Source organism: Lactuca sativa, chromosome 1 (assembly GCF_002870075.4).
Source record: "Lactuca sativa cultivar Salinas chromosome 1, Lsat_Salinas_v11, whole genome shotgun sequence".
Classification (NCBI taxonomy): domain Eukaryota; kingdom Viridiplantae; phylum Streptophyta; class Magnoliopsida; order Asterales; family Asteraceae; genus Lactuca; species Lactuca sativa.
Window position 1 is genome coordinate 108597913 of NC_056623.2, and position 22510 is coordinate 108620422.

Here is a 22510-nt window from a genome sequence, read left to right on the forward strand (position 1 = left end):
CCAACACACATGCCCGGAGCATGTCCTCAAGCGTCTGAATCGTCCGCTCACTCTGATTGTCTGTTTGGGGATGATATGCGGTACTAAAATGCAGCCTAGTACCCAACTCCTCATGAAACTTCTTCCAGAATCTAGAAGTGAAACGCACGTCACGGTCTGAAACAATTGAGATCAGCACCCCATGCCGAGATACCACTTCCCTCACGTACACCTTTGCCAGTTTCTCTGTTGAAGAACTCTCGCTGATAGCAAGAAAGTGAGCGCTCTTCGTCAACCTGTCCACAATCACCCAAATTGCATCAACTCCTCTGGCAGTCCTTGGCAATTTGGTGATAAAATCCATGGTGATTTGTTCCCACTTCCATTCGGGAACCTCCAACGGTTGACACTTACCATGCAACCTCTGGTGCTCGGCCTTAACCCTATGGCAGGTCAAGCACCTCTCAACAAACCACGCAACATCCCTCTTCATATAGGGCCACCAATACTCCTTTCTCAGGTCCAAATACATCTTAGTGGCCCCAGGATGGATCGAAAATTACGACCGATGAGCCTCTTCCATCAAAATGGCACGCGTTCCTCCCACAAACGACACCCATATATGCCCCTGAAATGTCATAAGCCCCCTACCATCGGAAACGAACTCTGAAACCAAACCAACAACCCGCTCTTTCTTCTGCATCTCGGGTTGCACAGCCTCGGCCTATGCCCCACGAATGGCGTCCAACACTGGATCTATCACGGTCAATCTCAAACATACATCCCGCAGCGGGGTGCTCTCCGCCCTGCGGCTCAGTGCATCGGCTACAACATTAGCCTTGCCTGGGTGGTACAGGATCTCACAATCATAATCCTTGACCACATCCAACCACATTCTCTGTCGCATATTTAGGTTGGGCTGATCTATCAAATATTTCAAACTCTTATGGTCCGTGTATATCGTACACCGAACCCCATACAGGCAATGATGCCAAATCTTCAGGGCGAACACCACTGCCCCCAACTCTAGATCATGGGTGGGATATCTCATCTCATGAGGCTTCAGCTGCCTCGATGCATATGCTATCACATGCCCTCTCTGCATCAACACCGCCCCCAACCCCAAAATCGATGCGTCACAGTATACCACAAAGTCCTCCATCCCTTCCGGGAGGGCTAACACCGGGGCTTCGCATAACCTTTGGCGAAGTGTCTCAAAGGAGGCCTGCTGCTCGGGGCCCCATGAAAAAGCAACACCCTTCCGGGTCAACCTGGTGAGTGGCACTGCGATTTTAGAGAAATCCTGGATATATCTCCGATAATACACTGCCAACCCTAGGAAACTCCTGATCTCGGAGGGTGACCTCGACACCTCCCAACTCATCACCGCCTCAACTTTGGCCGGGTCGACCAATATCCCTTCCTGGTTAACGAGATGTCCTAAGAACTGGACCTCCCGCAACCAGAAATCACACTTGGAGAATTTGGCATAAAGCCTCTCCGATCTCAGAACTCCGAGAACCTCTCTCAAATGCTCCTCATGCTGCTCTCTGGATCTCGAATATACCAGAATGTCGTCGATAAACACAATCACCGACCGATCCAGCATCGGCCTGCACACTCGGTTCATGAGATCCATGAACACTGCCGAGGCATTGGTGAGCCCAAAAGGCATCACCACAAACTCGTAATGCCCATAACGCGTCCTGAACGCTGTCTTCTGGACGTCCTCATCTCGCATCCTCACCTGATGATATCCATACCTCAAATCGATCTTGGAGAACCAAGACGCTCCCTGCAACTGATCGAACAAATCGTCGATCCTCGGCAACGGGTAACGGTTCTTGACTGTCAACTTGTTCAACTCCCGGTAATCAATGCACATCCGGTATGAACCATCCTTCTTCTTGACGAACAGGATAGGCGCTCCCCACGGCGAGCTGCTCGGCCGAATAAACCCCTTTCCCAGCAGCTCCTGAAGCTGCGAGGATAACTCTTGCATCTCTGGAGGTGCAAGGCGATAAGGCACCTTAGCGATAGGCGCGGCCCCCGGAACCAAATCGATACTGAACTCCACTTGCCTCATAGGAGGCACACCCGGAAACTCCTCAGGAAATACATCAAGGAACTCACGCACTATTGGAACCTCCTCAACAGACCTCAGTCTCTTGGAATCCACCCGCGTATCCATCACATACGCCAATAAACCCTTACAGCCCTGCTGTAGACAATGCCTCGCCCTAGCGGCCGAACAAAACGTTGATCTAGAACGTGTACCCTCTCTGTACACCGTAAGAACTCCCCCACTAGGGTCTCGTATGGTCACCAGCTGTCACTCGCAGTCGATAACCGCACCGAATCTGCTCAACCAGTCCATACCCACAATGACACAGACATCACCCATCGCAGTAGGAACCAGATCAATCGGGAACTCAACACCGAAAATCTCGACTACGCACCCTCAGAGAACCTCCGTGGCATATATCACCCTCTCGTCAGCTATGGAAACTCTCAGAGGCCAACTCAACGCCTAACGACTAACACTGATATGCTGACTAAAAGCCAAAGATACAAAAGATCGAATCGCACCCGAGTCAAACAACACCAAGGCAGGTACAGAATTCACAAGAAAAGTACCTACGCATAACATAATATAAGCATAATATCTCAATATCAAAATAAATACACGAAAGTATACATACCAGCCACGACATCGGGTGCTGCGCGGACCTCCTCCGCGGTCAACTGAAAAGCTCTCCCTCGTGCTCTCGGCGCCTCGGCCTTCACTGGCCGACTCTCGGTAGCTCTGATGGCGGCAGGGGCAGATCCCTGAGGTGCTCCCTGAGATGATCCTCACAATTGCGGACACTCTGCCTTCCGGTGTCCGGGGTGGTTGCAGTGAAAACACACCGCAAACCCCTTGGGGCAGTCCTTGGCCATGTGCCCCTCCTTGCCACACTTGTAACAAGATCCCGCTCTAAAGAATCCATCATGACCCTTGCCACACTTCCCACAATTCTGGCTCCCTGGTTTGGGATTAGCGGGCTTGGCCCGCTTGGCTGCCGGCTGAGACTGTGCCAGTCGCCGATCCCTCCCCTGAGACTCCGCCTCCTCCCTGGCCTGAGTCTCTAGCTCAATCTCCCTCTTCCGGGCATTTGCCTGAAGCTCGGCAAATGTCCGGTATGAGGAGTTCGCCGCGAACTCCCGAATGTCTCGCCTCAAGATACTCAAATATCGGCTCATACGTGCCTTCTCCGTAGACACGTGCTCAGGGCAGAACATCGCCCTCTCATGGAACATCCTGGTAATCACCGTAACATACTCAGTACCCTGCTTGAGGGTCAGAAACTCCTGGGCCAAACGCTCCCTCTCCACCTGGGGAACGTACTCATCTCGGAACATGGCAGTGAACCTCTCCCAGGTTACTGCCGCAAGCTCAGCAGGCGTAAAGTGCGTCGTCACAAACTTCCACCAGTCCTTCGCTCCCAAGCGAAGCTGGTTCAGCGCGAACCGAACCTTCAAATGCTCAGGAGTTGAGCAAGTGAAGAAAAACCCCTCTATGTCATAAATCCATCTCATAGCCGCCACCGGGTCTTAGGTCCCATCAAACTCTGGTGGTTTTGTGTTGCTGAACTCTCGGAACAGCAACGCATCACCACCCTGCGGCCTCGCGGCGGCAATAGCTGCAGTAGCCGCTGCAACAGCAGCCTTAGAAAGAGCGGCATAATGCTCGTCGAAGGTCTCAATCAACGTGGTCTTAATAGACTCGAACATCTCTGGTATCTCTGCCCTGATGGCCACAGCCACCTCCTCATGGATGATCCGACGGATCTCCTCATCACTAGTCTCACTGCACTCAGGAATCAGACGTGTCCTCACCATGATCTACCTCTGAAATACAACATACGATAAATTAGAATCCATTCGAGCATACTCACACTCGACAACTCATCCCTCCTTGATCCTTGGTATTCCAAAGATTCGTACTTGGATTGTACACCGCTCCGGTGCTTTCAGTAGTACGGGCCCAATACTACTGTCCGCACCGTATCAGAATACACCCCAAGTCCTCCTCTTCGGATCCCAAATTCCAAGTACTATATCATGCACAATCCATTCTCTAACAGGTCTCTCATAAGCCCCTCGCTGCTACCTACTCACTCTCAAGCATCTCATAGCAGCTCACTTCTCCTTAGGCTAAGGCATCACAAATCAGACCACTCTAGTCCTGATAGGAGTACCTAGCCTACTCTAGCATGAGAATACATCATATCAATATCAATATCACATAACATAAGGGTAATTTGGGAAATCACCATTCGGGCGCGGACTGATCGTACACACAACTCTGCTCTGCGTTCTTCCAAAAATCTTTTACTCTTTTGAAAATACTTCTCAAATCCTCAATTTGAGTTCAAATACGCCTGAAGGTGTACTCGAATCCCTCAAACCAAGGCTTTGATACCAACTTGTAACACCGTGAATTTCAAAATAATTTTTCGCATAATATAAAAACATATTCATTTAATTTTCATAAAACATCAGTGTTTGAAACTCCAATCAATGTCATACAATGAATCCCAAGATCACATATCATAAAAATCCCATGTGTGTGTACTGATCAAGCTGGCGCCTTCCCACGGTCATCACTAGTACCTGAAACAAATAACACGACAACTCTAAGCATAAAGCTTAGTTAGTTTCCCAAAACACCACACATAACACATGTTAGCCACTCGAGGCTATAACTCTGTGGGTCCGTGGACCCTACTCTGTGAACCCTCTGGTTCTAACTCTGGGAACCTTCCGGTTCCAACTCTATAAACATGCACAACATAAATCACATAGAAATAATGCAGTACAACACATAACATACATATAGCATACAAATACTTTGTCACATAACTCTGGTTACCTACTCAAGGTAAAGTATAGTGAGAAGACTCACCTCACGTATCTCGATAACTCGCAAATCCTGGAAATCCCTCGCACTCGATCCTCCGAGCTATAATCCTCCTATAACACCATATATCTCTAATTAACACTTTCACAACTAAGGTTGACTACCCCTATCAAGTCAACACTGGTCAACTCTGGTCAACGGTCAACGGTCAACGGTCAACTTTGACCGGACTCGGCGAGTGCACTAGAGCGACTCGGTGAGTCTATACGTGTTCACTGACTCCCTAGGATCCTTTCTTGACACGTCGAGTACTTCCCTGACTCGACGAGTTCCACCTGGCATGAATCGCGGGGCCACCACGACTCAACTCACCGAGTCTCAAGAACAACTCGGCGAGTTCCAGCTTGACTCAATCCACCTGTCAACCCTCTCTGACTCTCCCTGACTCACTGAGTCAACCCTGAACTCGGTAAGACCACTCGCTGAGTGGTTATGGACAATCTTCATGCTACTCTCTGAGTCTGTTCTTCGGACTCGGCGAGTCTAATCCATGCATGAACTCAAACTCACTCCTGAGGTCAGATCCGTTCCAGTAACTCATAGATCCAGTCCTTCCAAGCACATTTATCACGTAAAGTCACAATCTTAGCTACCATGCGACGCCTACAAGGCTTCTTTTGGTGAAATGACATCTAAAATGGTAACCTAAGTCCACAACTCAAAAGGAAAGGCATAAAGCAGAGCATTTGGGACTCTCTGGACCTACTAAGGTCCAGATCTAGGTACCAATTCCCCATGGGACCTCTCACACTCCAATTACAAGGTAAATAATGCATGAAGAAACCCTAGATTTGACTTTATCAATAAAAACACGAGAATAAGCTCTGAATATTACCTCAAATAGCTTCCTCTGCCGAAATGAAAGTAGATCCAACCTCCCCAACTCTCCTAGCTTGGCCTTCCTCTTCCCTTCTTGCTAACACACACAAGGATGGTGAACAATGGCCTTTTTTCTCACTCACAAGGCTCTCAGATGCTCTGGTGCTCTCAAGGTCGAAGGTAGCCGCAATGAAGGGTTATAAGGTCCTTTAAATAGGGCTCAGAGCCGGGAAATTAGGGTTTCATTAAACAGCATGGACTCGCCGAGTCCACTCTTGGACTCGCCGAGTCCAGACGCGAACCTGCGTCCAAATCTGCGATCATACTCGGCGAGTCTAGGCTCCAACTCGCCGAGTTTCCTCACAAATTACCAAAAATAAATAAATGAATAATACCTGGGAATCCGGGCTATTACAATCTCAGCCCGGATGGCAGCAGCCACCTCCTCATGAATCATCCGACGGATCTCCTCGTTGCTGACACCACTGGTCTCAGGTGTGTGTCGAGTCCCAACCATGATATCTCTAAAATACAACAAAAATTATCAGAGATTCGATCGAACATGCTCATACTCGATGACGCAACCCTACTTGTCCTTCGTCGTCCAAAAGATTCTTACTTGAAATGCCCACTGATCCGGTGTCTTCAGTAGTACGGGCCCAATACTACTGACCACACCGCACCAGCATTCACTTCAAGTCCTCCTCCTTGGATCTTGGATTACAAGTACTCTATTCTCATGAGCTCCTAACTGCTATCGCTCGCCCTCAAAGCATGTCAGTAGCAGAAAACTCCTAGGATAAGGCATCACAAATCATGCCACTCTAGTCCTAATATGTATACTTAGCCTACTCTAGCCTGCATAATATAACATATCTCATAACACATAAAGTAAGGGTACTTTTGGGGCATTCTTCGTTTAGGCGCTGGCTGATCGTACATACGGCTCTGCTCTGTTTGTCTCAAAACTTTGTTACTTTTTTCAAAAATTTTACATTATTATAAAAATTCTTCTCAATTCCTCAGTTTGAGTTCAGATACGCCCGAAAATGCATCCGAATCCCTCAAACCAAGGCTCTGATACCAACTTGTAACAACGTAAACTTTCAAAACAAAATTTTCATTTTCAAAACAATCATTTTTCACAAAATAACATCAACATATTGTTTCAAATGTATTTATCACAAAGATATCTCCCCAGAATCCAAAACATAAACTCCTCAAGTGTGTATGGATCATGTTGGCGCCTTCCCACGCTCATCACTGGTACCCGAAACACATCACACAACAACTGTAAGCATAAATGCTTAGTGAGTTCCCCAAAAATACCGCATACAACACATACGCCACTCAAGGCTATAATACGACCCTCCGGTCGATATGTCTCAGCGAGACCCTCTAGTCTCGTAGCTTGTTGGACCCTCTGGTCCGGTCATAGCTCGTTAGGCCCTCCAGCCTGGCCTGTATCGTTGGACCCTCCGGTCCGGTCTATAGCAACATACAGCATACACATAACACATAATCTCATACATAACACATAAGACCCTCTGGTCTACACAATATACCATTCTAGGTAAGGTATAGTGAGAAGACTCACCTCGATGTCTCGGTAAATATCTGTCTCGGAATAAATGTGATCTAGCCTGTGCCTAATCACACAAAGTAATACACTCATAAATACAACTGCACTCAACCCTAAAAGTCGACAAGGTCAACAGTCAACTTTGACCGGACTCGGCGAGTGCACTAGGGCGACTCGGCGAGTCTATACGCGTCCACTGACTCTCTTGGATCCTCTCTTGACACGCCGAGTACCTCCCTGACTCAACGAGTTCCACCTGGCATGAATCGCGGGGCCACCACGACTCAACTCGCCGAGTCTCAAGAACAACTCGGCGAGTTCCGGCTTGACTCAGCCCCCCCCCCCTTACTCGCCCTGACTCACTGAGTCGTTCCCTCAACTCGACAAGACCACTCACTGAGTGATTACGGGCAAACTTCATACTACTCGCCGAGTCTGTTCTTCAGACTCGGCGAGTTCATGCCATGCATAAACTCAAAACCACTTCTGAGGTCAGATATGTTCCATACAATCATAGATCTGGCCTCCCCAAGCATGATAATCATGTAAAGTCCAAACCTTGATGCTCAAACAACATCTATTTGCTCCTATATGATGTTTTAGCCTTATATTTCATAACCCTTGGTCAAAACTCCCATGAATCCTCATAAAGCTTAAGGAATAAGGCTTCTTTGGACCTCTATGGATCCCATTTCAAGCCTCATCACAAATAGGGACGAAATGGACATCAAATCTAACCAATAAAGGGGTCAAGAAACCCTAAACCCCCATGTTCATCATAACAACAGAAAGGGAGCCACAATATTACCTCCAAAGTGATGCTTTGAGCTCCAAATTCCAAGGATGTCCACCTCCCTTGTCTCCTCTTAGCTAGAACCTCATTTGCCTTGCCAAACAATGCTTCAAAGGTTAACAATGGCCTCCTCTCTCTCCCAAAACGCTCAAGATCTCTTTAGGGTTTCTCTCTGGGGTTGGTGGCCGCAAATGACGACCATAAGCCCCTTTAAATAGGTCTCAAACCCTGGAAATTAGGGTTTCATTAAACAGCGTGGAGTCGCCGAGTCCAGACGCGAACCCACGTGCAAAACCGCGATCCTACTCAGCAAGTTTAGACTCCAACTCGCCGAGTCTCCTCACATCACCCAAAATTAAAAGAACAAAAATAATACCTAGGAATCCGGATGTTACAAACAAATTGTTATTCCAACCTATAATGAATCTTATTCAAGTAAGAGATTATTGGATCTATATGGTCAACAATAATTTTAAAATGATGTTGCCAGTAACATATAATCATATATGGTCATACCTTTAGCAAGTTGTCACTTATTGAATATTTATTAGTAATTTGATAATTAATAAATTAATTAAACTCTTGCAATTAATTAGGGAATAATTATTATTTATGGAAATAATATTTTCTAAGAGAGAAAAAACAATTAGTAACTCATAATGTATGATTTATATGTTGTGTACATCGTCTTGGAACCTTTGTAGTCCACTTATATAAAGCTGGTTATTATAAATAAAAGATGTACATACTTTTATAAAATAAGAAGTGAATGAAACCCATGCTTTGACCTATTGGAGGTCAAAGTCATATCTATCCTTTCACGGGGAGAGGTTACTTGTGAAGCAACCTCTTACACATCCAAGATTTCTTCCTTTAGCCAATTCTTTCATTTAATGATGGATAGTGCTTACTATGTGCACATAACTATAAAAGGAGACCTAAGGCTTTCATTTTAGAGTTAGTCAAAATGTTTTTCTCTCTTCTCTCTCAGAACCATAGGTTCTTCTTCCCTTCTCCTCTCTTCTTGTGTTTTGAAGTTAAGCGAAGATATGGTGCATTGAAGCACTTCTCCTTTAGTGATTAATTGTGTTAAGCACTTAAAGGCTTAAGAAGTATTTCATACAACATGAAGAGCTAGCATTCTTGGTGGCTTACTCTTGTTGGTGGATACATTATAGAGAAACTTTATTCATGAGTTCTTGCCATCTTAATCAACTCTCCAAAACCAAGTAGGATCAAAGTATTCAAAAGTTGTATTCTTAACATCCTATGGTTGTCATAATATTTCTCATTCATGTAGTTGGATCCTCTTGATGGTTTTTTTTAAATGATCATTAAATAAACTATTTATTTTAAAGTCTTCCATTTTCCGTTCTTAAAATTGTTTTATAAAATGATTATCTTTAGCTTCCTAAAACGCATTAGAACGTGAATGAGCAAGCAATGAGAAGAATGAGCAGAGTTAGCAACTATGAGCCACTTTATAATGTCTCAATGGGCCTATATATAGACTTTGAAAAATCTCATGACATAGCTTAACCAATCATGTGTTGACATGTCATCATGTCTAAGTCATCGAGTGACACCTTACCCTACTTAATATAGTATAGACAGAATATTCCAGTTCTATTAAGTTTCTATCAAAGTATTGAGTCTTGAATTCACTTTAACATTCTTAATCATTTTTTGCATGAAGACTTGATATTTGGAGCTTTGAATGGAATGCATGTAGATTGAAGTCAACGTGCAAAAGGTGTTGTTTTACGTCAGAAGATGCTCCATGATTAGAAAGGTGCTCCTTAGACTTGAAGAGGTTCCATTGATCATCATGATGATCCATCAATCTTCATGATGCTCCATTAAACTTCATGATGCTCCATGTGTAACCAATATATGCCATCTATGTTCAAGATGTGTCATCTATGTTCAAGATGATCCATCTTCACGATGTGATATCAATGTTCCTAAGCTCCACGAGTTGAAAATATGTCATCATGCATTCATGTTGTGCAATAGATCTTCAAGGCATGTCATTGATGACCAAGATGCTCCATACATGATCAAGATGCGCCATCTAGCTTCCAACTAGTGCTCCATGTCAATAGTAGGTGATGCAACATCTGATTCTTTAAACACATGGTCAATATTCAGTATCACTCCAACCTAAAACATTCCAATAATGTTTGTTAGAAATGTAAATCAATACTCACGTAAAAATATATCCAAACACAATTTGCATTTTACTCCCTTTTAGAGTATTCTCGTTTGGAACATCCTTTTTGGAGGTGGTCCACCATTTGATTTGTGAAATACCGGTTTCAGTGTTGGTTTTCCAATTCTTAGACCGGTAGAACATTTGTTGTGTATGGTGTAAGTCATTGAAAAACTTTCAAATATCTCAAATTCACGAAGCTATAACTCATTGAATGTGGAACTAAAAATGAAGAAATACATACTAAATTGAAGCACAAACTCTAAAATACATGATGATAAAGATCTCATTTTAATCCAACTTCAATAACATAAGTTATGTAATTTTTAAAAGTTTCTCAGATTACACATAATAGTTGAAAAGCCGAAAAACTTTCAACTTTGATATCCCGTCTTCGAGGTACTATAACTAATTAAATACGTAACAAAAAACGATGTAATTATAGCCTAAATTGAAGTTCAGCTTTTAAACCAAATATTAAAAAAAAATCATTTGTCAATCCGACTTCAAATGAATGTTTATATGAGATTTTTAAAAATTTAATATAAATCAAATAAAAACTAATAAAACAATAAAAAAAAAGAGGTAATTTCATGTATCCCTCCAAACTGAACCAGTGTACCATACTAGTAAAAAAAAATCAGTTGACTGTGATTTCATATACCAAGAACGGACCGATAGTTTAAAATTGATCTCATCTATGTAAGGCCCTAGCTTGCTCCTCCATCGCTCCCAATATTCACCCCTAAAGATTAAAGCATACAGGATTTGAACTTGAGTCTTCTATATAGAGAAATGGAGTTTACCGAGTCTTACGAATTGAGTCACAAGGTGGTTATAGTTAAACTTGATAAAGATTATGGGGACTGAATGTAATTACAAGAAACATCAAGGGCTGTTTGAAGATTAACTCATTTTCAAAGCAAAAATTGTCACATCCATGGGTGGGTGTGGGGAAGGGGGTGTTGGATGGAGGCCGCCCCATTCTTTCCTGTCACAGGGACGAAAAAACACGAAGATAACCCTTGAGCTTTTCCCACTGAATCCTTTCAAGCTTCAAGAGTTCGAAGCATTTCCTAAAGCCCTAATTAACTCAGAAACGAATCAAAACAAATGTTACTCCACTCGACAATTTCCCAATCTCCACCACACCCGCAACCCTTATCCCTTTCATCATCATCCTCTTCCCTCTCTAATTCTATCAATTTCCTTCCCGGATTTCGCAATTCACCTCTCAAAAGAGCGCAATTCAGTTCACTCGTCATAAGAAACTGTTCTTCGTCATTATACGCTTCAAATGTCTACAACTATGGCACAGTCGACTACGAAAAGAAGCCAGGAACAACGGTTGCTTGGAAAGCTATCTACAAGAAGATTTCGATGATGGGTAATCGTGAAAAGGGATCTAGCAGTGTGTTGAATCAATGGGAGAATGAAGGCAAAACTACTACAAAATGGGAGCTTTGTAGGCTTGTGAAAGAATTGAGGAAGTATGGTCGTTACAATCTTGCTCTTGAGGTATGTTTATTTCGCATTTCTCTTTCACTTTAATTCATGGGTTTCTTCGATTTTGTTCTGATTACTTATAAATTTGATATTTTGATTCATTCTTTATCGAATCAAACCATAAAGCCTTGGGTTGAAAGATATTTAGTTGTGAGTTGAGAAACATAACAACCTTAGGAGTTGCGAACACTGGATTTCAATCATCCATCTGTATGTGAGTGATAATAAGTAATAACAAACCACACACAACACCCAAATTGATGATTTATGAAACATAAATTGTCTACTTTCTTTCAGGTGTATGATTGGATGAACAACAAACCAGAAAGATTCATCATGTCCCCAAGTGACACTGCAATTCAACTAGATTTGATATCTAAAGTACATGGTGTTTCAGGAGCTGAAGATTACTTCAAAAATCTAGAAGATGATCTAATAGACAATCGTGTATACGGGTCCCTCTTGAATGCATATGTACACTCAAGAAAAAAAGAAAAAGCCGAATCTTTATTGCAAGAAATGAAGAAAAAACGCTATGCAAACCATGCACTTCCATATAATGTGATGATGACACTCTACATGAACCTTAAAGAATACGAAAAAGTCGAGGAATTTATTCAAGAAATGATGCAAAAAGAGATAGATTTGGATTTATATTCTTATAGTATTTGGATTTCTTCACGTGGGTCTCAAGGGAATGTGAAAAAGATGGAAGAAGTGTTTGAAAGAATGAAACTTGATGTGAATGTGAAACCAAATTGGACTACCTATAGCACTCTTTCTACTGTTTACATTAAGCTTGGAGAGATTGAAAAAGCTGAAGATTGTTTAAGACAGATTGAAAACAAGATTACAGGGCGTTATCGAATTCCTTATCATTATCTTTTGAGTCATTATGGAAGTATTGGAAAAAAGGAAGAAGTTGAAAGGATTTGGGGGACTTATAAAACGGTTTTTCCATATATACCCAACATGGGTTATCATGCAGTGATTTCATCTTTTATAAGAATGGATGAAATTGAAGAAGCTGAGAATCTTTATGAGGAATGGCTTTTAGTGAAGACAACTTATGATGCAAGAATTGGGAATCGGTTATTGGGTTGGTATATTCGAAAAGGGTATTTGGAAAAAGCCGAATCTTTTTTCAAAGAAATGTTGGAAAATGGGAAGGCGAATTCAAGTTCATGGGAGATTATTGGTGAAGGGCATATTGGGAATAGGAGGCTTTCTGATGCGTTGTCTTGTTTTCAAAAGGCACTTTCACATGAAGAATCACGGTTTTGGAAACCGAAACCTGTAAATATTGTGTCTTTTTTAAAGATTTGTGAGGAAGAAAAAGATGAAAAGAGCAAAGAGGCGTTTTTTAAAGTTTTGAGGGATTCGGGTGTTTTTGAAGATGAAACTTTTATGTCAAAGTTACCTTCTTTTAAAGATGATGATTATGAAGAAGGTGATACATTTCTAAACGAGTTGCAGGGTAGTTTGTAAAGGGTATATTTGGAAATTCACAACGGTTTTCCCGTTTTACTCTTAATGTAGTAAATTTGTTCTAAGGTAAGGTGTTACATGTTGTACCTTACTAGAATTGTATTTGGAAATCTTAAGGTCTTATTCATAGCTTTTTCTTTGCATTATGGCGTTTCTTAGAAGCATCATATTTTTGGGTTTCTTTTGTATGTTCATTTAAATATATTGTGATGTGATGCAAGATATGATCAAATGTCAAGATTGTTGACCAAGTTTTGTTTTTGGGTATTCGATGATTTTTAAGGTGGTACATTATGCATAATTGGTTGTACTTATTTTCTGGCTAACTACTCCATCATAGCTACTCCATCATATAGTTAATCCTTTTCTTGATTATAGTTTATATAAATATACATACATAACTATATCTATATCTTAAGTAGAAGAGGATTGCAATTGAGATTTGAAAATGAGCACATATGAGCAAAACCAGCTTCCTCAAGGTATTACCCATCCCACCCCACCCATCCTTAAAAACTTGCATACTTGATTCTCATTTTTTTGTATGTTTGAATGGTGATAAACTCATAATTATGTAATTGTTAATCGATGTTCTTGATCATGTTGCATCAGTTCATAACTATCCGGTGGAGGGTGGTACTGGTAAGGGTTATGTGGCTGCACCACCACTACCACCACCACCGGTGGTTGGTCCTACTTTGAAAGACGGTTATGAATCTGGTGGCCATAATCCTCCTCATGGAACTCAGCCTAGGGGTGATGGATTCTGGAGGGGATGGTATTATCTCCCTCTCTTTGAATATATATATATATATATATATATATATATATATATATATATATATATATATATATATATATATATATATATATATATATATATATATATATATATATATATAGGATGAGGTTCAATAGATAACCATAACTAACCAAGGAACCAATCTTTTTTTCAACTTTTAGAACTTATTTTTATCAAAAAAAGAAAAAAAAAAAAAAAAAAAAAAAAAAAAAAACCAGAATTTCATAACTTTTTATCCTTTTCCCAATGATATAAAATTGGATTTTTTTTAACGTCAAATTCACAATGTAAATCTTTGAAAATTCACAACGTGAATCTGGATTCACACGGTGAATACGAAAAATATTTTTCACATTCACAATGTTAATATATAAATTTAGATATTTTTAGATTTTTTTTGGTAAGAATAAGCTTTAGAAATTGAAAAAAAGATTTGGTTCCTTGAAGAACCAATAATTATAGTTCTCTATTGAACTTTTTCATATATATATATATATATATATATATATATATATATATATATATATATATATATATATATATATATATATATATATATATATATATATATATATATATCATCGTTGCTGAAGTCGGGTTAATCGGCGATTAATCGGGTTTGGCGGGGTTAATCGGCCTTGGCGGGATTAACCGGTCAACAAAAGTCAAAAAAAGGTCAAAAAAATTTTAATAAATTTTCAAAAATTTCAAAAAACCAACTTTCTTTTTTGACTCCCAAAATTTCAAATTTTCAAATATTATACCAAAATGTTTATATTTTTCTATTTCCAAATTACAAATTTTCTTATTTTCTAATTTTGAAGTACTTGTTTTTTCTTAAGATATATTAATATTTAATTAATTTTAATATTTTATTAATAATTTATGGTCCCCGATTAATCCTCGATTAATCCCTTAACACCAGTCGACCGTCGAGCTACCGTCAAATGATTTTTACAACCTTGATATATATATATATATATATATATATATATATATATATATATATATATATATATATATATATATATATATATATATATATATATATATATATATATATATATATATATATATATATATATATATATATATAATAACTGTTTGCTCAAATAAATTGGGATGGGTTTAAAATATAACCAATCTTGGGCATTGATATGATTTATGAGGTCTGGCTTTGGTAAATGTACGTAATCTTAAAAATTAGTTATTATTATTATTATTATTATTATTATTATTATTATTATTATTATTATTAAATGGTCGAGATTTGAGTTCTGTGGTTTGAAAAGATATATATATATATTTTATCGCAGTTGTGCTGGGCTGTGTTGCTGTTGCCTCTTGGATGCGTGTTTCTAAGTACTTGGTTATGGAGGCTTCCATGTAGCGTATTGTTTTATCTCTATGGTGGTGTTCAATTTTTAAATACTTGGTCTATTTTAGTTTTTGTTTGTATCACAGTATCACTAATAATCATAAACCATATTATGAAAAAAGCATACTATATGTGTATAACTGTATTGTCTCGATACCAACAAACGGATTTAATCCAAACTTTTATTCAATATATAGAGGACGTGCATTTACATTATTATAAGTTTATGACCTTAATTAATGCAAAAATCCACTTTTTAAATAAAAATTAAAAAATTATGGTTTAAAATTCATATTAAAATTCATTTTGTGTCTATGAATACACCTATATATTGCTATATAAAAACATTTTTTTTTTTAAATCTAAACTGTACCTAATATTTACAAAATCTAATTCACATATGAACAAATGTATAAGAATCATATAATATCTAACGATTTCTCAGTTAACTTGATTATCATTCAATTTATATGTGAATTAAGAATATGTATGATAAATATTTATATAAATCGTATGTACATATTGAATTTCATGTGAATCAAATGTATAATCATAGACACGTGATTTTTGAGTAAATTCGTATTTAAATATAAAAATTTGTAAAAAAAATTTAGTCATTAACAAATTAATTTTTGAGATTCACAAATGAATTAACTTATATTCATATTCATATGTGAATTTAACATTCACATATGAATCGAAGTAAATTTACATATAATATAACTAAATTCGTTTGCAACTTTTTTTATAATATTTACACCGGATTATTCTCACATATGAATTTAATAAGATTTACGAGTGAATTTACTAACATTCACACATAATTATTTAAATTCATACGGCGATATCATATTGTTAGATTATTGTTTTTATTTATTTATTTATTTATTTATTTATTTTTAAATACAACTTATATGTAAAAACTTACTCAAAATTACTTATAAATATTAGCGATTAGTTAATAAATGATTACGAATTATTGAAACAAAATACAATTTCCAAATACATAAGAATTAATATTTATAAAAATTAGATACAATTTAAATAAACATGTGAATGTCAACGAACTAGTATATTAAAAAACACTACATACCAATGTGAATATTTATTTATAAAGGATCTAATTTTATGAATATTTATATACACTTTTATATTTTCAATAAAAAATAAATATAAAAACAAAAAATTAGGGTTTAGCATGAAAGTTCAACTAACAAAATAAACCGTATTTTTTATCCTTAATATTTTAGATCCAATAATTACCATTATTCTTTATCTTTTTAGTTCCTTTGTAATGTCCTAAGAATATATAGATAAAAATTTTGGTTTTAAATTCATGCAAAACATACAATACTCATATCAAAACAGTAAAAGTGTATCATAGCAATATGTTATCAGAGTACAAATTCTCAAAATCTCAAAATGCGGAAATCGTAGAGTGATGCGATGCGATGCGATCATGTCGGGACCTTCTCCTTCGAACCGGAAGTACCTAAAACATAAATTGAAAATTGCAAGCACAAAGCTTAGTGAGTTTCCCCTAAAATATCTCATACCATACAAACATGTCACACCCCCGAACCAGACGGCGGAAACGTCCGAGAGCTTGCGTGACTTTAATTGAATACCATCACAATGAATATACATGAATCATAACATAAACGTCATCATGCATCAATATATTACAACTGAATTTGTTCAAATCAAGTACATTATTTTAATATTACACATCCATAACCTAAATAGTTTGAGTGCATTTAACAACATGACATCTAACATTACTTCTTATAAATCTTCCGCTTACCTGTTACCTAAGAATACAAGTTATTTTGGAAAAATGTCAACATATGAAATGTTGGTGAGTTCATAAGAAATGTTGTGATAAAATGGTTTGTGCAGTTTTGTAAAAACCCAGAAAATCCGATATTTTCTAAAAAGACATTTGTTTATCAAAGCGTGAGATCCATAAGTTGATGCATGAATGATTTTAAAAACATATATATATATATATATATATATATATATATATATATATATATATATATATACGAAGGGTATTTTGTAATATTGTTATAAAGTTTCGAACGAGTAGTATTAAATTCCCCGGAAAACCCGATCTTTTCCGATGTTGACATGTATTCGTAATTACTGATTTTTGTATTGTCTTAACGAATGAGTATTGATTAATCCATATTGTATATCATCCTAATTATTGTCTACTTTGATTTCCCGTAAGCCTTGACAAATGAAGAGAAAGGGAGTATTATGTCCCACTACTATCGTAAGAACCTTAGGTTGTCGTGGATGCGAAAGACACAATGGTCCAACTCGCACTTGATTACTGTGACCTTACTAGCTTTTCTAACGGGACACTTTGGCCCACTAGCACATAAAACTATTGAAAGTCCTTTTATAAAATATTGGGTCATTGAAGGCCCAATAACATATAAGCGTTATCCCTTTGGGCCCAAAGATCATGTCGGTGGGCTTGCAAGGCCCAACAAGCATAATTTGAAACTCATAAGCTCAATGTTTGTAGATTTACTCATTGTAGTCATCACGTATCTATTGAAGTGTTTTGATTTAATGTTTGTTGTTTTGTAATGATTCGAGACCGAATCAATTTGTTTATAACGATATTTGGTATTGAAGGTGTATTTGTTTTTCGTTTTGTTGCTAGCCGGATATCTTGTATTTTGTCTTAATGACTGAATTAATTTGTTTTAGGAGTATGAATTTGACCCTTTTCACTACCTTTCTTTTATAAAAATAACACTTTTGGTCCTTTATATAAAAGAATTTTATTTTTAGTCCTTAAAAACATTTTCTTGACACTTTTGTATCATAAAATTGTTGAAAAGACATTTTTAACCCAAATTATATTTAGTAAACAACTTTAGCCCTTCCAGAATGGTATTTCTCGGTTAGAAACCCAAATTTTGCAACTTTTACAGTTTTGGCCCAAAATACAAAAAGTTTACATTTTGATCATTTTTGGAGTTTGAAAGCATTTTTGACCATAGAAATAGTTTTATTTCACTTCATGTCCCCTGTTTTACAGAATATTACATTTCATCCCCTTAAAAACTTCAATTTTCGCAATTTTGGGCTTGTTGGGCCGAGAAGCCCATATTTAGCCCAATAACTCAAATTTTTGCATTTTATGTCCTTTGAAAATTTTAATATTCAGAAAAGGGATTATAAAAACTGTTTTTACTCATTTGACCCTCAAGAAACCGTGACTTGGCAGTTTTTACCCCAAGTTTTGTATTTTTAACATTTTAAGCCCTAAATTGAGTTTTATGTTAAAGTTTGTTCCTTATAACCTTATAAGCTATTTTTCTTGACTTGATTAGTGTAAAATAACTTAGATTATGTTTGTTTCCTTTCTCATGTCATAGATCTCGAATTATCACTCTTTTGGTTACATATTTATCTCAAAAACACATAACATCACACACATACATGCATAAAATCACACATAGCATACACATACACATAGATCTACACATTTTCTTGTATTCTCCCCCATAAAACATATGGAAACCGAAAATAGAGGGGTATAAAGCTCACCTTCAGTTGTAGTTTTGGTTTTGAAGAAGACTAGAAGAAGTTTGATGCTAATTTTAGATCCTATTAAGTCTTCTTGGTAGATCTCGAGTTTTGTGACTTCTAAGGTGCAAGATCACAAAGATGAGTGGATTTTGAAGAGATTTTTGGATGAAATGAAGTATTTAGATCATGGATTTAACATCAACTTACCTTAGATGATGTGTTTGTGGAAAAATCTCCTTGAAAGTCTCTTAGATCGCGAAAATATGGAGAGGAGTGGAGAGTGTTTTCTTGAGAGAATTTTGAGTGAAGTGTGTGTGTGTGTGTGTGTGTGTGTTTGGGTTCGGCCGAGAGCAAGAAAGAGAGGAGAGAAGAGAGAGTGAATGATGGGATTGTTGCATGGAGGCATGAGAAAAATGCATGGTTATCCCATGAACAATTGTGAGGTGGCATCAAAAGTCAACTCCTCTTCTTGGGTTGGGCTTGGACCGAGAATGGAGAGGGAAGAAAAGAAAATTTGGGCCTTGAATGCTTAGATCTATTTTATGATTAAGTTAGGTAATTTTTGGCCCAATAAAAATCAAAGAATGATTTTTATGACCTATTAGGGCTAATATAAATTTGTTTTGGTCTAAGAAGGCCCATTAAAGTTAATATAGTTTATTTTGGGTTCATAAGGCCCAAAAATGTTAAGCTTCATGTATATGGGTCCAATTAGGGCCCATTAAAGAATCCTAGTCCACAATGAACTCAAATTGGAATTTCAAGGGTTTCCAATTCTTTGTTAACCATTTGTAGGGCTAGAATGAAGTATTTGGTCAAGTTTTGTTGTTATAGAATAAGCATCATGCATGCTTTCATGTTAATGATTCATAGTTGTTATAAGTGTTGTGATTACAAGGTCCCAAAATTTATAGTTGTGACATCATCCCCCCGTTAGAGGGAATTTCGTCTCGAAATTCTTTTGAAAGCTAGATTTGAGAATGTGAGAATAGATGAGGGTGCTTCTGCTTCATTTGATCTTCGCGTTCCCATGTGAATTCTGGTCCGCGCCTTGCATTCCATCGAACTTTCACGATCGGAATGCGACTCTGCTTGGTACACTTTACCTCTCGGTCCATGATTTCTACCAGCTCTTCGATGAACAGAAGGTTCTCATTGCTTTCGATTTCCTCTAATGGAATGACGAGAGTCTCATCGGATAAGCACTTCTTCAAGTTGGAGACGTGAAACACAGGGTGTACGCTGCTGAGCTCGGCGGGGAGTTGCAATCTATAAGCCACTGGACCGATTCGGGCAAGAATCTCGAAGGGTCCAATGTATCGAGGGTTTAGTTTGCCCCGTTTCCCAAAACGAATCACTCCTTTCCAAGGAGAGACTTTTAGTAGCACCCTGTCTCCGACTTCGAATTCCAAGGGCTTTCGTCGTTTATTGGCTTAGCTCTTTTGTCTATCTCGTGACGATTGTAGTTGTGCTCTGATCTGAATTATCTTCTCAGTCGTCTCGCGTATGATTTCCGGTCCCGTTAAGGCGTTGTTTGGTGTTTGCTCTCTCGCTAGCTGGGTGTCTCCTACCTCAGCCCAGCACAACGGTGATCTACACTTACGCCCGTATAATGCTTCGAAAGGAGCAACTTTGATACTCGAGTGATAACTATTGCTATACGAGAACTCGATCAAAGGCAAGTGGGTATCCCACGATTTTACAAAGTCTATTACACACGCTCGGAGCATATCTTCTAGCGTTTGAATGGTTCGCTCACTTTGACCATCCGTTTGTGGGTGGTAGGCAGTGCTCATATTGAGTTGTGTTCCCATAGCTTTCTGAAGCGATTGCCAAAAGCGTGAAGTAAATCTACTATCTCTATCTGAGATGATGGATACCGGTACTCCGTGGAGTCTCACAATTTCTTTGATGTAGATTCTTGTCAGGCGCTCCATCTTGTATGATTCTTTTATTGGCAGGAAATGGGCGGATTTCGTTAGTCTATCAACTATTACCCAAATTGTGTCCAAACGGTCCAGCGACTTGGGTAGTTTGGTCACGAAATCCATGGTAATCCATTCGTATTTCCACTTGGGAATTACTCGCTGCTGTAGTAAACCAGAGGGCTTCTGATATTCAACCTTTACGTTAGCACAAGTGAGGCACTTGCTCATGTAAGTGGCAATCTCTGCCTTCATATTTGGCCACCAATAATGTTGCTTAACATCCAAGTACATCTTGTCTGAACCCGGATGGATGGAGTATCGCGTCTTGTGAGCCTCGCTCATGACTACCTCTCTGAATCCCCCAAGTTTAGGGACCCATATGCGGTTCATGAAGTAGTATGCTCCATCTTCCTTCACCTCCAAGTTCTTCTCCGTTCCACGCAGCGCTTCACTTGTTTTGTTTTCCGCCTTCATGGCATCTGACTGAGCCGTTCTGATTTGTGAGGTCAGGTGGGATTGGATGTCACAACCGGAAATTTTGTGTCATGTAATCTATACATTCAAGCTAATGAACATGATTGACACCTACTATTATAACATCAAAAACTTCAATCAAATACATCATACAAGTACTACAAATAGTCATCAAACAATTGGAGACCCTAGAAGTCCTTGTTTAAGTCCATTTTGGACTAGGACTCCCTTATTGGATCCAAATGGACCAATAAGCTTCCAATTAGACTATCATGGGCTTAGAACCCTAATTGGGCTCTAATTGGACCCACACTAATTTATTTCAACATTTTGGGCCATGTTGGGCCTAGAATGAAATAAATTAATAACTATGAACCATAATTAACATAATTTGGCCCTAACAAGTCATAAAAAAATCACCTTTATATTTATTTGGACCAAAAATCACTCAACTTAACCATGAAAATTGGGCTTAAGCATTTAAGGCCCAAACATTTCCTTTTCCCCCACCATTCTCGGCCCAAGCTCAAATAAAAAGGAGGAGTTGACTTTTTGCATGACACATCATCTTTGTATGGAGGATATCTAAGCATTACCCTTCAAACGTCCATGCATTCTCATTCTTCCATGCAAACATCACCTCAAGGTCTTTTCTTCTCTCTCTCCCTCCCCCTTCTTGTTTTGGCCGAGAGTAACCCACACACACACACCTCACAAACTCTCTCTAAATTACTCAAGAAATCATCCCCTCTCTCCACTCAAAAGTCTTGAAAATTTGGCTTGAAGTCTAAGAATCATCCTAAAGAAATTCACCATCTAAGGTAAGTTAATGTTTAACTTATGATCTAACTCCCTCTACTTCCTTAAAATCTCTTCTAAATTCATTCACTCTTGTGATCTTGCATCCTAGAGGTCGAAATCTTCATCAAAGGGTGCTAAGGCCAAAAATCACTTCATTTTTCTTCCATCTTCTCTCCAAAACCAAAACCACACCCAAGGTGAGCTTCATACCCCCTATTTTCTGTTTTTAT

At 38.6% G+C, this 22510-nt stretch overlaps 2 protein-coding genes across 2 annotated transcripts; both read left to right on the forward strand.

Annotated features, from left to right (window-relative positions):
* Positions 1 to 11304: 11304 nt before the first annotated feature.
* Positions 11305 to 13485, forward strand: LOC111921428 (pentatricopeptide repeat-containing protein At1g02150). The gene is made up of 2 exons (XM_023917011.3): positions 11305 to 11866; positions 12152 to 13485. The coding sequence occupies exons 1-2, from the start codon at positions 11462 to 11464 to the stop codon at positions 13340 to 13342; spliced, it is 1596 nt and encodes a 531-aa protein (XP_023772779.1). The 5' UTR covers positions 11305 to 11461; the 3' UTR covers positions 13343 to 13485.
* A 200-nt stretch (positions 13486 to 13685) lies between these two features.
* LOC111921481 (protein CYSTEINE-RICH TRANSMEMBRANE MODULE 9) lies at positions 13686 to 15646 on the forward strand. The gene is made up of 3 exons (XM_023917060.3): positions 13686 to 13824; positions 13955 to 14120; positions 15461 to 15646. Exons 1-3 carry the CDS (start codon positions 13791 to 13793, stop codon positions 15504 to 15506), a joined length of 246 nt encoding a protein of 81 aa, XP_023772828.1. The 5' UTR covers positions 13686 to 13790; the 3' UTR covers positions 15507 to 15646.
* Positions 15647 to 22510: the final 6864 nt, after the last annotated feature.

Excerpts from the sequence above, each read along its gene's own strand:
- LOC111921481 (XM_023917060.3), top strand. The coding sequence starts at position 13,791 with ATGAGCACATATGAGCAAAACCAGCTTCCTCAAG. Across the intron at positions 13,825-13,954 it reads GCAAAACCAGCTTCCTCAAG|TTCATAACTATCCGGTGGAG; the intron begins GTATTACCCATC and ends ATGTTGCATCAG. Across the intron at positions 14,121-15,460 it reads GATGGATTCTGGAGGGGATG|TTGTGCTGGGCTGTGTTGCT; the intron begins GTATTATCTCCC and ends ATTTTATCGCAG.
- LOC111921428 (XM_023917011.3), top strand. The coding sequence starts at position 11,462 with ATGTTACTCCACTCGACAATTTCCCAATCTCCACCACACCCGCAACCC. Across the intron at positions 11,867-12,151 it reads GTTACAATCTTGCTCTTGAG|GTGTATGATTGGATGAACAA; the intron begins GTATGTTTATTT and ends ACTTTCTTTCAG.